General features: G+C 37.4%; 1 protein-coding gene across 9 annotated transcripts in view; it reads right to left on the bottom strand.

Moving 5' to 3' along the window:
- Window positions 1–251: 251 nt before the first annotated feature.
- The window catches only part of MYO1B (myosin IB), a 110,017-nt gene continuing 95,577 nt past the window's right edge, over window positions 252–14,691 (bottom strand). For all 9 annotated transcript variants that reach the window (XM_048309242.1, XM_048309246.1, XM_048309245.1 and 6 more), the window contains 7 exons: window positions 13,006–13,080; window positions 12,465–12,599; window positions 11,509–11,615; window positions 8,493–8,625; window positions 6,817–6,969; window positions 5,800–5,927; window positions 252–3,251 (listed from right to left, as the gene is read on the bottom strand). In XM_048309242.1, coding sequence (XP_048165199.1) covers window positions 3,128–3,251; window positions 5,800–5,927; window positions 6,817–6,969; window positions 8,493–8,625; window positions 11,509–11,615; window positions 12,465–12,599; window positions 13,006–13,080 — 855 coding nt within the window. In that variant the 3' untranslated portion in view covers window positions 252–3,127. The remainder of the gene's footprint in view (window positions 3,252–5,799; window positions 5,928–6,816; window positions 6,970–8,492; window positions 8,626–11,508; window positions 11,616–12,464; window positions 12,600–13,005; window positions 13,081–14,691) is intronic.

Genomic DNA, 14,691 nt, shown 5'->3' with positions numbered 1-14,691 from the left:
ACTGTTCTCAGGCAATTGGTCTAAAGCCCAATGTTAGGAAAGTTGAGTTTGTAGAATTTTCAGCAAAAACTATGATGAGGAAAGGACTGAAAAATATTACTGTGGATCACCGAGGATGCCTCTTAAGGAATCACATACAAAATAAAAATTTCTTTTTTCTTCAAGTCACACACCAGTGTTGTGTATATTTAACCTAAAAACCAGTCACCTGCTCCTTTTGCAGTAAGAAAAATACAGATATAGAGAAAATATAGGTATAGAAACAGAATTTTATTTGATTCTAGAAAGCATCATGCAACAAGTTTTTTTCTTAATGATCCTTGCCCAGCTTTGAGATGAAAGAATAGCATTTACAAAGTAAAAGGATGCAAAAGTAAGGTTAGCACCATGGGAGGAATACTCTTCTCTTTACAACTCCATTTGATAGACAGTTATAAAAGAAAACAGAGGAAAAGAAAAAAAAAAGTCCAGGTGGCTAGATGACCTTGCATTTTTATTTTCAACATCCTAGATACTTAAATCTAAACATCAAGATGCCATGGTTCTGCTAGTATATCTAATAATTCATGTTCTGCAAAACTTGCTCTGTCCATTGAGAAGTATTCAAGAGTCAAAAGGTAATTGTCACAAAGTACCAGCTAATATGTAAGGTAAAAATTGCAGAAGTCCCAAAAAAGAAAGGAAACAAGAGAAACCAAGGTGAGGAGTTTGTCCCTCTTCCAGTCTTTTGCAGGTATGGCTATTAAGACTTGCTGCAAAGATCAAAAACTAGAAGGGATGTGTACTGGACCTGGCTGGGATGGGACAAATATCCTAACACCATCCTGTAATACCCTAGTTTCATGGGCCAAATATCAAGATGTTCTTAATCTAAACTCTCCCATTTCTTACCTACAAACAACTACAGAATTACACCAGATTTCAAATGTTTGTTTTTCTTACTTTTGTATTAATTTTCAGAATTTGCTGTGTGTGGTTCTTACTGTAAAGGTTTCCAAGACAGTGAACAGTTTTACAAACTCTCCAATCTTTCCCGAGCAGAAATTCTAATACGGGATTTAGGAGTTTTAAATGCCACATTGTTATTATTATGTGCTGTCTTCTTAAGGCAATGGAACAATTCCTTTCAAGTATCATAATTTTGCATCACAAATCTATCCTAAAATTTCCTTCACAAGCATCTATAATTACAATACATGTAAAATTATTTAAATTTTATTAAACTATTAACCTGACTCATTTATTTGAAGAAGGGTTTGAACTACAATTATGAGGAAGAGGCACCTTTGTGTCAGTTTGGGAAATAGATCTTCTGATTAGTCCCACCTTTCAAGGTCGCATGTATGGACTTTTAGCAGCAACATTGAAGCAGCCTGTAAAAACAATTGTTTTGTGTCCAAATCATAGAAAAACCATTTAATCCCAAAGCAGAGTGTGGTGTAACCCAAACCAGTTGTATTGTTCAGACTAATAACCACTAGCACTTGAACACCTATTGCAGTGAACACTGTTTTAACGTTGAACTACCCAGAGGAGCCTTCACAGCCGTGAGCGCTACATCACATCCCCACCGGGACAGGAAGGAGACTCTGAACTTTTCTTTATCTTTCTTTTATTTATGCTCAGACTTCCAGCACTGCACATCAGATAGCCAGGGCCTTAATCTGTCCTATATCAGACTGCAAAAATACAACGCGCTTTCTCCGCTGTCTTCACATCAACAAATCACACAGTCACATCCCACAAACCCTTCACATGAGCAGTTCCTTCCTTCTGGCAAAGCATCTCTCCTCTCAAGGATTTCAGCTAATGCTTGTGGCTTATAAAAGATTAAGTGCAATCAGTTACACTGAAGATTTATAATGCGGCTCTTGATTGCATTTTCTGTGCACGCATTTACATCAGGCACACGAGTTATATAAAATAGTTTGGAGTACAAAAATATGGTTATAACATAGGAGTACCAAACAGCACAGAATTAGAACAGTTTTATTACCATAATACCAATTTATATACAGACCCCCAAATTAAGGATTTTTTCTTTTTTTAATTCTAAGTATTCTTCCCAAATTGACAACTGTAGTGTACACTCTAAAAACTGCAAATTAACAAAACAGATCTATTTTAACCCTTACATTGTCTATGCAGTCTGCACCAATCCTCTCTCTTCCACACAAAAGTGTATTATAAATAATTCTCACAAAATGTCACGTATGTTTTATTGCACATTGTACATGCCAATATTTAAAAGAAAGGCTCAAACCTTTCACTTGATAACTAGCTGTTTAAATAACTAGCATTTACTTGTGTTATGAATACTATTGCATTTTTCAGGCTCTAATCTTAAATGATAATTTAAAAGAAAAAAAGCAGAACAGAAAATATGCCTTGAACTTTATAGCTTTTGTGAAAAAAAGAAAAAGCTTCTTTAATTCTGCTGAATTCTACTTTATAAAGTCATTAAAAACATCTGACCTAATTAAAAATGCTGTTTCGAAATTTCCACATGTTTTTCTATAAAATGATGGGTGTAGCTGCTTGTGTAATCATCTATTCCTCCTATTTTGCAGGATTAGATGTTTCTGTGCTGCATTGATGGGAAGGTTGAGTTACATATGTCCTAGTGTGAGCTACAGGAGTTGTTGTATCAGCCTCTGCTCCACTGGTCTGCACAGGGGTGGGACCTGAGGAGCCTCTGTCAGCCCTCTGGACAGGTCGGGATAAAAGGACACCGGGCACAAACGGCCACCCAGCATCAAGGCCACGTGTCATTCCGGTTAAGTGGATCTCTACACTAAGGAATATGAGTACTTCATCATTAATATGTGGGTTTATGCTATGCTGCACTAAAATACGGCTGCTAAACAAAGAGAATGATTTGTTGTATGACAGATATGTGCCAGCTGGTAAAAATGCCTCACTGGATAAAAGTCTGCGATTCGAGGGTTAAAACTCTGGCATGGACAAAAAGATTTCAAAGTTGATCGATCAAATGTTTTGCCAAGGGTTTCTAAAGCTATTTAGCCATCAACAGCTCCAGAAAGGGATAAAAATAGCAAAACCAAACAACTAAAATTGCACTATTACAAAGAAACAAGTCCATGAAAGGGAGAGTCACCAGCTGCAGTTAAGGGACAGCCACTTCAAGAAGCCGATTGTTTTTTCGCTTGCAAGTTGGGATGTTGCCGTTTTTCTGGCTGCCTTGTATGAACTTCACACACACTTTTTCGTGTTTGAACTGGACCAGGAACCTAAGAGAGGGAATAGTAAAAATTTTAGTTAAGGGCAGGAAAAAAAAAAAAGACACATGAGGAGCAGAAGTCTTTTCCTGTTGGTTCTAAGCATCACTCCAAAAGATGTCATTTTCAGCTCTGTATTAATAATAAAGAGTTGGGGAATAAATTTAAAAAGCCATAGGTTATGGAATGGCAAGAATCTCCTTCAGGTAGTATCTCTTAAGTATTGCTTTTTGCCTATAACTGTGGACATTTTACAAGAAGTTAGTTTGATATTCCTTTAGAAAAAAAAGCAGTTTGAAACAGAATTTCTAATGTACCAGAAACGCAGCGAAGACTATTTCCAACTACTTCACTGTCAGCCAAGGGGACTTCTCTGTTTTCATGGAAGGAAGGTCAATACTTCTATAGCAACATTGGGAGTGCTTTTCTTCTGGTTTACATGTAATTTAGTACATCTGGTATTTTAGCACCTCTCATACGTCTAATCCTTAGTTGGCCTTTATAGGCCCCTGCTCGGCAACTGGGAAAATTCACTTCCTGCCCAGCAATCTCCAAATTTAGACATTTTGTAAATTCTAAATTTACTAATCTGGATTTGACTCTTCACTTTTTACTGGAAGGGAAATTTCACTGAATACAGAGAATTGCCTAAAAAAACCCAAAACACAAAAAACCAACAGGCTCCTTGTGGAGCCTCTAACCTCTAACTGATCTGGATAGAGAAATTAGAAGCAATAAGCAAGGCAGTGCTGCCTCTTGGCTCACATGCAGTGGTTGCTGACCTAAAAAGTCCTTTGTAATACAGCCGATTTTCCCTTTTAGCATCCTTAAAAAGTCCTCCAGCAGAGGCCAAAAACTTCAAAGAATTTGCTCTGCAGCCGGAAACCACAAATCAAGCTGACGGCAGAGCTCAGGGGAGGAAGTGGCGTCTGCTGCGCTGAGCTGCCCTTTGGTCCTGCTTTCCTGCTGCACAGCCCAGACACTCAGAGCTTGCTCAGTACTCCCAGCCATGCAGGCACCCCAAAAACGTGAGCAGCTCTTACAGCCATTGTCTCATCACCAGAGCTGCATTCTCCTACACCCACTGTTCCAATATTATACATGTGAATGGTGTGTCTCTTCCTAAACATACCCCTGCATCAACAGCATTCTTATATCAGCTCTCTTCCCAAAAAGCAGGATAATCAAAATGAGGCCACATTTTCCTCTTAATTCCTAGTTGCACTTGTGTCTAAACTCTAGATTAAACTCTAGGAGAAGAGACTCCTGCTTCACCATCAACAGAGATGGGACTCTGCAAAGCTTAAAATTACTTAGTCTGGATAAACTCAATAGTAATACACACATGAATGTTTTTAATCTGCAAGAGAAGAAACAAAAACCACATCCCAAAAAGCAAGAAAGACTCCTTGAAAGTAGGCTGTTTTCCAGACCTAAGGTAAGCAGGCACTCCAGACTAGTGCAATGCATGCTTAAACTTTGCTTTAGTTTATTCCTGTGTAGCTCCCCTTAAACTAGAAGCTTACTGGGAATAGCCACACTCTTAGAGACTGAAAAACACACACCCTTGAGCAAATTAAATGATACCTGGTAACAGAAAAAAGGAAAATGGCAGATTTTCTTTTCAAGGAAAGAGCAAAATTAGCCTTTTAATAAATCCTCAAATCTGAACAAACTGTACCCACTACCATGACTCTAGAACACACACAGTGTGGTGCAGCCAGATAAAAAGGTTCCATTTTTGCCTACAGGAAATTTACTTCACTATTGTTAAAGGGTTCCAAATTTTCTTCTTTATTCAAAATGAATAAACCCACCAAATCAACACTGCTGAAAAGAGGGGTCACTTCACAGAACAAAAGGAGTGCATGACAATGGTGGACTAAGTGAGGGACTCTTCCTCAGCAAACTTCAGGAGTTCACACACACACACACAAACACCTTTATTCCATAGCTAAAAACACCACAAGGGCAGTTCTTATTTAAGGCCAAAATATGAAACTGTACCAAGCAGAAAGAAATACTATTTTGAGATGCAAACTTTTTATCACACAAAGCTTTTAAACAATGAAAAAAACAAAAAAACAATAGATTGTTTCACCTTCACAAGAGAGAAGGTAGAGCTTAATAAACCTACATTGAATTGGGGAGGGGTTTTGTATTCTGGTTTTGGTTGTTTTCAGGAGAACTTGGCACCTAGTGTCCACGCTAATCTATAAATATCTCATAGAAATTGGTGAACTTTTCAGTCACATGCAAAGCTGTTCTCTTAAATGTAGTAACTCTTGATTATTTCTACAGCAGCAGTTCTGCTTCACAGCCCTATTTGAAACTACTTTAACAAAAGCACATTTTCTGTAATGACTTTCAGGGACATAAAAGCCAAAATGAATACTATAACGAGCACACACTGAAAATTGGATCCTTCTTTACAAGTATTCTGTCAAGAGAAAAGAAGTATTAGCTACACAACAGTGTTTTGTTATTCTGACACTAGATACTTGACTTTTTAGCATGCTGTATTGAAGCAAATGTACTCTTAAACAAACAAGAAACATACTCATCAGATATCTCAATGTTGAGCTTCTGTTTGGTTTGGCTGAGAGTAGTGCGGTAAAGTTTAGTGGCCATTTCAATAAGGTGATTGCTGCTGAGCAGGAAATCTCCTTTACTGGCAGCTTCTGAACCCTGAAACAGGAAAGAAAGTAGTTAGGACTACCAAAACCTTGAGTACGATTAAATGGCAGCCAAGCAGGAGGATTTACAAGGAGTCTTCTCTTCCCAGTTTAAGGAAACAACAATCTTTTGGCCTGCAAATTAAACAGGGAATGCAGTGCAGTGTATAGGATCAAAAAGCCATTTGCTCCCAAATAATCTACAAACCAGTTGAGAAAGGTAAAAAAAATCCCTTCTGGTCCTAAAGGAGCATCATCTTCATTTGTCCTACAAAACTGTAGTGTTTCTGTCTCCCTCATCTGGATACACCACAGCAAGCTTCCAGTACGTGCAGAAAGGAACAAAAGCAAATTACCAACACCAGGCTGAGGATGATGGCAGCAGGTATGAAAAGACACTGTATATAACAGTCTTCAAATCCATTTAGGCTAGAATACAGATGCCAGCTTAATGATTTTAGCAGAGCAATGGTTACAGTGCAGTGAGGCAAATATAGCACTGAGCTAAGTTCTTTAGAACTGAGTAACAAATTAACTGTGCCTCACCCTGGACTTCTTGGCATCCCATAAAGAAGAGAGAAATATTCTACCAGTATATGTAAGGAAAACACTGGCACAAAGTACCTGAACCATATTACAAGTGGAAAACTCTAATCCTGAAGAGGCTGAAGTGAAGAATGAAGTCTGATTTTCACAGTTAAGTGATCGTTCATAATGTAATAACTGTTCTCATTTGGCTTCAGTAGCTTTAAATCAAAGTTTTTTCAGTTATGGCAAAGTTCAGTAAATTTCTAAGCCTACGAGCTAACCTGTATGATTTAATGCTACAGGATAATTAACAAACAGGTTTTACATCACTGCATGTAAAACCGTCGTCGTGGTGTGACGGAGTGGTAACCAACCTCCTTGAGGTGCACTGCAAAGAATCCATCATTTTGGGAGCTCATGGACACCTTGGTAACGTCTCCCAATGGAACCTCTGACTTGATAGTCCCAGATTTTTGGTCCGCAAGAAGAACATTATTTTTGGTTAGTAAGAAAATCCTGGACGCAGCCTGTGAAAATGCAAAAATGCAGAACATTGTCTACATGAGGAGAGAACTGGTTTTCATTAAGCACCTACTAAGACTCCAAGGAGTTCATAGAGTTAAAAAGCTTGGCCCACGTTAGCACACGTGAACATCTGATGTTCAGTAAAAGCTGCAGATCAGTTAAAATCAGGTCAAATTTATTTATGTGTCTAATTATAGATTGAGAAGCTTAGCTCATTTTGGCACATATGCTTAGGTATAAACAGTTCCTCTAATTACTAGCTTACAGCTGTAAAATTCAGAAAGTGAAACTCTGAAACTATGCAAATCGGGATAACCTAATTTTTCATGCTCTTTAATTTAAAATCTCCAGGAAAATCATCACACACTAAGTCTCTATACTGACCATTATTCACCAAAACTATGATGCAGAGCAACACAAATCATATAAGTATTTTTCAGAATTATGTTCTCCTCCCTTTATCTATTGGAATTACCCTTTAGGAGGATAAGCATTCATATTTTCAAAAGACAAATATTTTTAAAGCATGAAATGTGTGTTCCTAAATTTGTCTTAGAAAATAGTAAGAAAGAGAAATGAGAACTTAATCCACATGCAGCTTTTTCTCCTGTAAACTTTTAAATAATAAAATCTTTATTAGAATTAAGAAGTAGCTGCATTAAGCACATAGAACCATAGTTCATTAATTTTTTTTTTTTTTTTTCATCTTGAGAGCTGTAGCCTGTGCAAGTACAGGAAAGATACTGTCTTCATTTAATTAGTTTCTTCTAAACCAGAAAATTAACTCGGCATCAACAACAGGCAACCTAATTTCACTCCTACAAATGCATAAATGACATCTACATCTGAGAAGTTGAGATCTACTACTTCTAATATTTAGACAGATATGGTGAAAGCAATTAAATTTACTAAGGTAGAATAATACTTCCTGTTTTAATAAGTACAATTTAAATGCTAAATGTGTTCTGTGTTGGCCGAATAAAAAAGTACCCACCATATTTAACAATTCTATTCAAATTATACAAGAAACTTGCCTCTTCATTCCAAAGAGCTTTGGAAGACAGGCAAAGCTAGCAGAGTATACCACTCATAATTTTAAGAGATAATAAAATGTGATAATCAGAAGCTTGACTGACAGCGTGGACTTTGAAAAGTTAAGTTTTCTAAATACTTGAAGAAGAACAATATTCTCTAAATGTTTTTCTTTAATTGGCAAATAGAAGACCTTAGCTGAGTACAGAGACCACATTTAGTTGTGACACAATACAGTCTGTTACCAGTTGATGAGATACAATTTTTTTTTTTTTTGAAAAGTCACTGGAAACTGCAAAACAGTATTTTAGTAATCTTCATGTAAGTTTAAAAGAGGTGGTTAAAATCACCCAATTACATAAAACCAACATTTACAGTCCTGCACCCTTAAAAATACACATTATTTTAAAAAATCCTCAGACTATTACGAGTCTCAGTGTATTTATAACAAAAATTATCTACCCTTCTGGATAAATCAAATCCATTTGATTACCTTCCCATTGGCTCTATTGATCTTATTCACAACTTCTGCAATAATGATCTTTTCATCCACGGCATCTGTGAGTTTTTTGTACTTGGGGTTCTCACTGATCTCCAAGTAAGCCCCTTGGAATGGCTGCCCAACACTGCCCAAAAGAAAGGCAAAGGAAACACGAGTTAAATACGAATCTCGAGGAAGAAGCAAACCTGACACCATCACAGGCTTCATGAGGAGATGCCCCAAATAAAACTTTCAATACATTTCTGGCTATACAGCCAGAAAGTTCCTCAAGCTTTGGCACACCCTCTTCCAGGGGAAGTTACTTGCTGCTTCACTTTTAGTGAGAGAATAGTCTTAACAAGCCAGAAACCTCTACTCTCAATGCCCACCTTTTGTACCTGTTCACTCAGCACACTGGTGCCAGCATTAATCTGTGCCAAGCAGGCAGAGTGTGCCAGCAGAAAATAACATGGGAATTGCTGCAAAGTTGTGTGGATGTATCCCCCAGCACATCATCCCAGGGGAAGGGAGAAAGGAGGAGGGGTAAGAAATGGCATGTGTATTAGATACAGAATCTTATACACACTAACAGCCCAGCGATGGTGAATGAAGAGAAAGTTATCACCAAAGACAGAATAGGGTTTTTTCTTGCTCTGGAAGCATTTTCCAATTAAATGGGCCAAATTTCTTTGGATATCAGGCACATGGACATCCTTGCATATGCAGCCAACTATGATTTAAAATCACCCAGTAAGAGTCCCTGTGAAAACAGAAAATAAAACCTCAGTAGGACTGACAGAGTATTGATACTGACAGGCAGGACTTCAGTGACAGACATGAACTTGCCTTCAAGATCTGCTATTGTTTGTGAAGCATGGAGCAGCTCTTTGTCAAGATCTGCTCCACTTCCAAATCCCCCCACCTTTATACACCTTAGGGTGTTAAAGTAAGGGCTTCACTACAGGTCAAGAATTGGTGAATACAGTCGCTGCTTGCTTTGTTTGGAAGTCACTTTAAATAATCACTTTAAGTACAGTCAAAGTATTCAAGCAAAGCCCGGCCAAGACTGGAGCCCAAGAGAAACCAGTACAGTATGTGGAACAGCATTGCCTTTGCAATTGCAATCTGGCACACAGATAAATGGGAAAGAAGAGGAAGGGTACTTGAATTTTAGTACCCACAAGTCCCTCTCTCTTCTTAAATAATTATACTATACACAGAAAATTAGCCATATCCTATGAACCATTATCATACTAATTAATCAGAAATTTTATACAGTAATTTTCTCTACCCTGAGGCCTATTAAAAAAAACCCCAACAAAACAACAGTAGGAGCTAATCAGCTCTGAATACCAGACAAAAAGAGATGGAAATGTTTCTAAATGAATGCAGGGTGGGGGAAGCATTCCAACTTTCCACTATGTTGGAGCTTCAGGGTTTTTTGGTTTTTATTAATTAGCATTATGAAATCATAGTCATCAAAACAGTACATTCCCTGTGGACTTCATCCCTGATCAAACGATGACAAGTTACAACTAAAACTGAAATGAATCAACAGTTCCTCTATCATGTATACTATTTAAGAATGTCTTGGATAAAAACTACTCACATATATATATATATATATGAGTTTTAGATATAAATATAAACATAAATACAAATATAGATATAAATAATATAAATATATTTTGCTGTATATTATTTCATTGTTCAGCCTTGGTGTAAAAAGTACCAAACCAGGGATATAAATAGAATTCCTTCCTTCCCAATGAGCTCTCTGCTGATCAGATGCATACTGACTAAAACCTAAAACAACCTGCTTGTCCCTAGGAAAGTCCAAAGGCACCATCTTTCTCTTTTCCCAGCAGCATAAAAAGACATCCCAAAGCAAATAAGGAACAAACCACAAGCTAGCATATATAGCCATTAAATAAGTGATCTACTGAAGGGAAAAAAAGAGAAACATACACTGAGCCCATTACAGGAAAACAGGAAATGTCTCAATTAAAAAAATGACACAAAATAAACCCAAGGAAACACACAAACAACAAGCAGAGCTTGTCCACGCATGGAACTGTTCTCATAAACTCTTGCAGATTCCCATTTCTCCCTCTGCCGAACCTTGCTTCTCATTTAAATTGCTCCTGCTCAGCTCAAATTTCAGCTTCTACAAGAAAACTCTCTTGAGATGGACAAGATGTTTGTTTTCAAGAAAAAAATACAATTTATAAGCTCATATTCACTTAAAAAGTGTAAGCCAACTTATTTCAAGGACATCTCTCTTTTGTCAGTTTTATTGCATACCAAAAGAAGTGCATTCCTTAAATAAAATCAGATACTACTGTACTTTCTTGAGTAATGCTAGCTCTGTAGATAGCAATGACAAGAATCTGTCAGTTTTAGAGAACTCAATAATCTGAGAAACCAAAGAACTTATTTGAAGAGATTTCACATGATTAAAAAGAAAAAAAAGGAAACAGAATCTAAAATGGAAATAGAACTTTTTTTAAAGTATCCTTGCAAAAAGATATGCACCAGTGTATCTAACTGTTAAATTACCCAGTCTTCACCTTAGAGCATGATGGTGAAATGTGCTGACTTTGAACACAGGAGAGCTCCCCAGCACAGCTCATCTGGGAGGGAGTGACATTGTCACTTACAGCCTCCCAGCTCACTCTGCCTTTATCATTGCAGGAAACAGCCTGATGGAAACGAGGGGAAAGGGTTCTGCAAGTTCCCCAAACTTTTACAACGTGAACACGTCATGGGGGGTTCAAACAACAAACCACCATGGATTCTGAACAGAAGTTCTTGGTATCACAGGATTAGTGGCTGTAACAACAGCTAAGTTTGCTTCTAACTGAGGTCAGTTTTCAGGATGATAAAGTCAAATGATGGAGGGATGTTGTCAAAAAAGGAAAATACACTTTCCTGCTTAAGGTAAAACGCAAAATCTTACTTAGTTTCCCAAATCTACAGAAGGATATAGAATTTCTTGTACACTAAAGGCAGCAGAATCAGTCATTACCTGGCTGGATATAAAGCCTTCTTGTCCTTGAAAAGTTCACTTGCTTCCAGTTTTTCTTCATATATAAGCTTCTGCTGATCTGTGAACTGATCTCTGTACTTTTTACACTACAAAACAGGATATATTAAACAAACCATAAAATTATCTTTCCCAATCTCACAGCACCACAGACTAATGTTTGCTCATTGCTCAAGATGCACATTCTTTGTATGCTTCTGAAGTGACTCAGCTCCATCCTACATGCCACTGTAATAAACAGGAGAGGCAGTTTTCTCCTCACCCATTCTAGATACTTCTGAATTACACCAGAAACAATATATAGGACATCTCATGTAAGCATGTTGCACTCGAACACGAGCTTAACCTATGAGATACCAGTTATTGGAAGACTGTGCTAAAAAGCTTCACAGAAACATACATACAGTTCCACGGATTTGGAAGTTTGTATAGGCAGAGAGAAAGAAAAAAAAACATAGCTGAGAGGGTGAATTTTGCAGGCTCAGAAAGAAAAACTGTTCCTTGACAATTCACAGAAAACACAGCCCACAAGATCAGTAAAACAGTCCCATCAGCATTTGTACAGATTCTCGCTGTTCTCTCCGTCCAAAGATCCAAAACAAATTTCAGCTAACCACAGCTCCTAAGCAAAAAATTCCACCCAGCACTTCCAGCATTGGTCTAAGTCCTGGCCATGGACACAAGTATTACAAGCTATTAATTAACAGGCGGATGGCAGGAAGCAAACCTTTCCCCCTAGCCCCAGAAAGGAGTAGCCAGGATAGTTACATCCCTTGCAAGCCAAAGGCAATGACCAAAAAACATACTCCTTCCAAAGAAATAAAATTATCCTGGCTGGAATTGAAGGAAATACATCCTAAAAATAGACCCTTTGTGAACAAAACTGTTGAGAATCATGGGAAGAAGTTCTGCACAGACTGGACCAGAATGTGTCCTACCCTCCACAAATGGAAAATCCTCTTTAGTTCTTTGTGAGTTGAATCCAAGAAAAGGTAAGGCCTCGCTGGCCAGGTTTTATCTATTGGTGATAAAGAAGGCATCTTATTCTTCATTTCCAAGAAGTATTTTTGCATCTGTGATAAAATTGAAGCAAGATGTTTTATTAATGTTCAAATATCAGAGTTATTGAAGTACGCAAGGAAAAGCAGCTGCTCTATGATTAAAAAGCACAGTTACCAAACTGCAACTCTCAGCTCTCATAAGCCAGAATATGGATTTTAAAAGCCAGGTATACTGGAAATGCAGATTTAGATATCACAGAACTGTGGCAAATACTTCATACCATTCCTACACCACCAAATACTATCACTATCCTTTCTTTACAATATCAGAATATTAATTTGTCACTTTTCCATGTGCTTATCTTGGACATTTCCTTACAAGGACTATCAAGGCCATAACACAGTTGTTGTATTTGATAGAAAATAAAAACTTAAAACACAGAAAGTGTACATGTGCTTTGTACAGATATATACATACAATTCTCTGAAGGGTAAATTCATAAATTTTTCTTCCAGCATTGGCTCTGAAGAATTTCCTGTATTCTCTACGGACCTGGAAAGTTAAACAAACCCTCAAAATTAATAAAAAGAAAGTATTTGTTTGCACAGGTATTCTTTTAAAAAGCTCTATGGTAGAAAACATTAAAACAAGCATATGTACATGCAAAGAGTTCCTGAAATAGGAACATCACCTGGTCACAGTTAAAATATGTGAAACAGACCATGGACCAAGATGTCTGAAAGATACCTCGGCTGACCTGAGTGCAATTATTTGCAAACTTAACAAGGAATTTGAAATACTTCCCTCCAAAAAGCCAAATTATTCAAATATTGTCAAATTCACAGCATGAATCTATTTTCAATAAGCTTTTGCATAAAGCTGGACTGGAAAAAGTGAGGCATCACCAGCGATGGCACAATTTTCTTGTGTCTGAAGTGACACTGATTTGATGTTAATTACAGAGTTAACTGGAGAAATTTTCAGATTTTTCTCCATTAAAATTCTTAATACACAGGGTTTTCAATAATAAAAAGGGAATTCTTTTTTTTCAGAGCACACTTCTGCATGAAAAAACTCTTTTCACACAAGCAGTCTTCATTCCGAAAGAAAAATAAGATTTTGGTGCTTGGTAAGAGCAGAAAATCAACACAAAGACTGCTTAATGTCAGCAAACTTGATATTTGCTCCCAAAATTTATTTAAAAACCAATACAATTTAAAAAAAAAATCAAAAAAGTGATCATTGAAACAATTTTTGCTGGTGACATTAACTTTTAATATGTCCTTAGAAGTGCAAGTTTCAGAGTACTTGTTTTGCCTTTTCTATCAATGTTAATCAGCATAAATCAAAATTCAGAAAAGGCAACCAGAGAAGGCCCAACTGGTTTGCAGTTTTATGTGACACCCAGGCTCACCTCAAGTCAGCCGAAACATCCCCCAACTTTTTTTGCAAACTCTGGCACAGCCTGCAACACACCTGTTATGGGTTTTGGGCAAAACCCAGGGAAAACATCGTGGCTTTGCATAATTCACCCCAGAGCAAAATTTAGTGGTTTTAGCTAACTCACTGTGTGTTGCTGGCTTCTGTGTTACCAGAATATAAAGGGAAACCCAAAGAATAAAATCCCCACCAACTTACAGAAAAAAATTTACCCTGGCACCCCCTTCTGCCTCATAGTGACTCATGCATTTTGAGATAAACCAGCATTTGGAAAGCAAGAATCTGTCATCATTTGGGGACTAAAAACACCCCACAAGTAAACAAGTTTTGCTTAATCACACATTAAGATGCATCAACAAAACTGGCAGCATTCAGCTGTCATCATTCTATGCAAATTCAGCGGATAATTTTTTCCTCCTCACTTTATAAGAAAAAAATATTCGAGTTCTTATTCACTCATTTTCTGCAAGGCTTAGTGCTCTATAATTAGAGTACATCCTTTATTAATTATTCAGGGATGGTAATTAACACACTCAAAGCCACTCCAACCACAGTCATCCCAAATCTCACCATGTTCTCATAGACTCTCCCTAATGATCTTGTTTTATATTATTCTTTGCGAGCTGCAAGGTGGGCAAATTAATTTGGAAGAAAGGGACTAATAGACATCCTATTGGTGCTGCAGGGAAGCTGCAAAGCAAGCACTGAGAAATGCAAGCTGCT

The sequence above is a fragment of the Corvus hawaiiensis genome, chromosome 7, assembly GCF_020740725.1.
Source record: "Corvus hawaiiensis isolate bCorHaw1 chromosome 7, bCorHaw1.pri.cur, whole genome shotgun sequence".
In the NCBI taxonomy this organism is placed as follows: domain Eukaryota; kingdom Metazoa; phylum Chordata; class Aves; order Passeriformes; family Corvidae; genus Corvus; species Corvus hawaiiensis.
The sequence above is the reverse complement of the archived record's forward strand: the minus strand, read 5'-3'. Positions and strand labels throughout refer to the sequence as shown.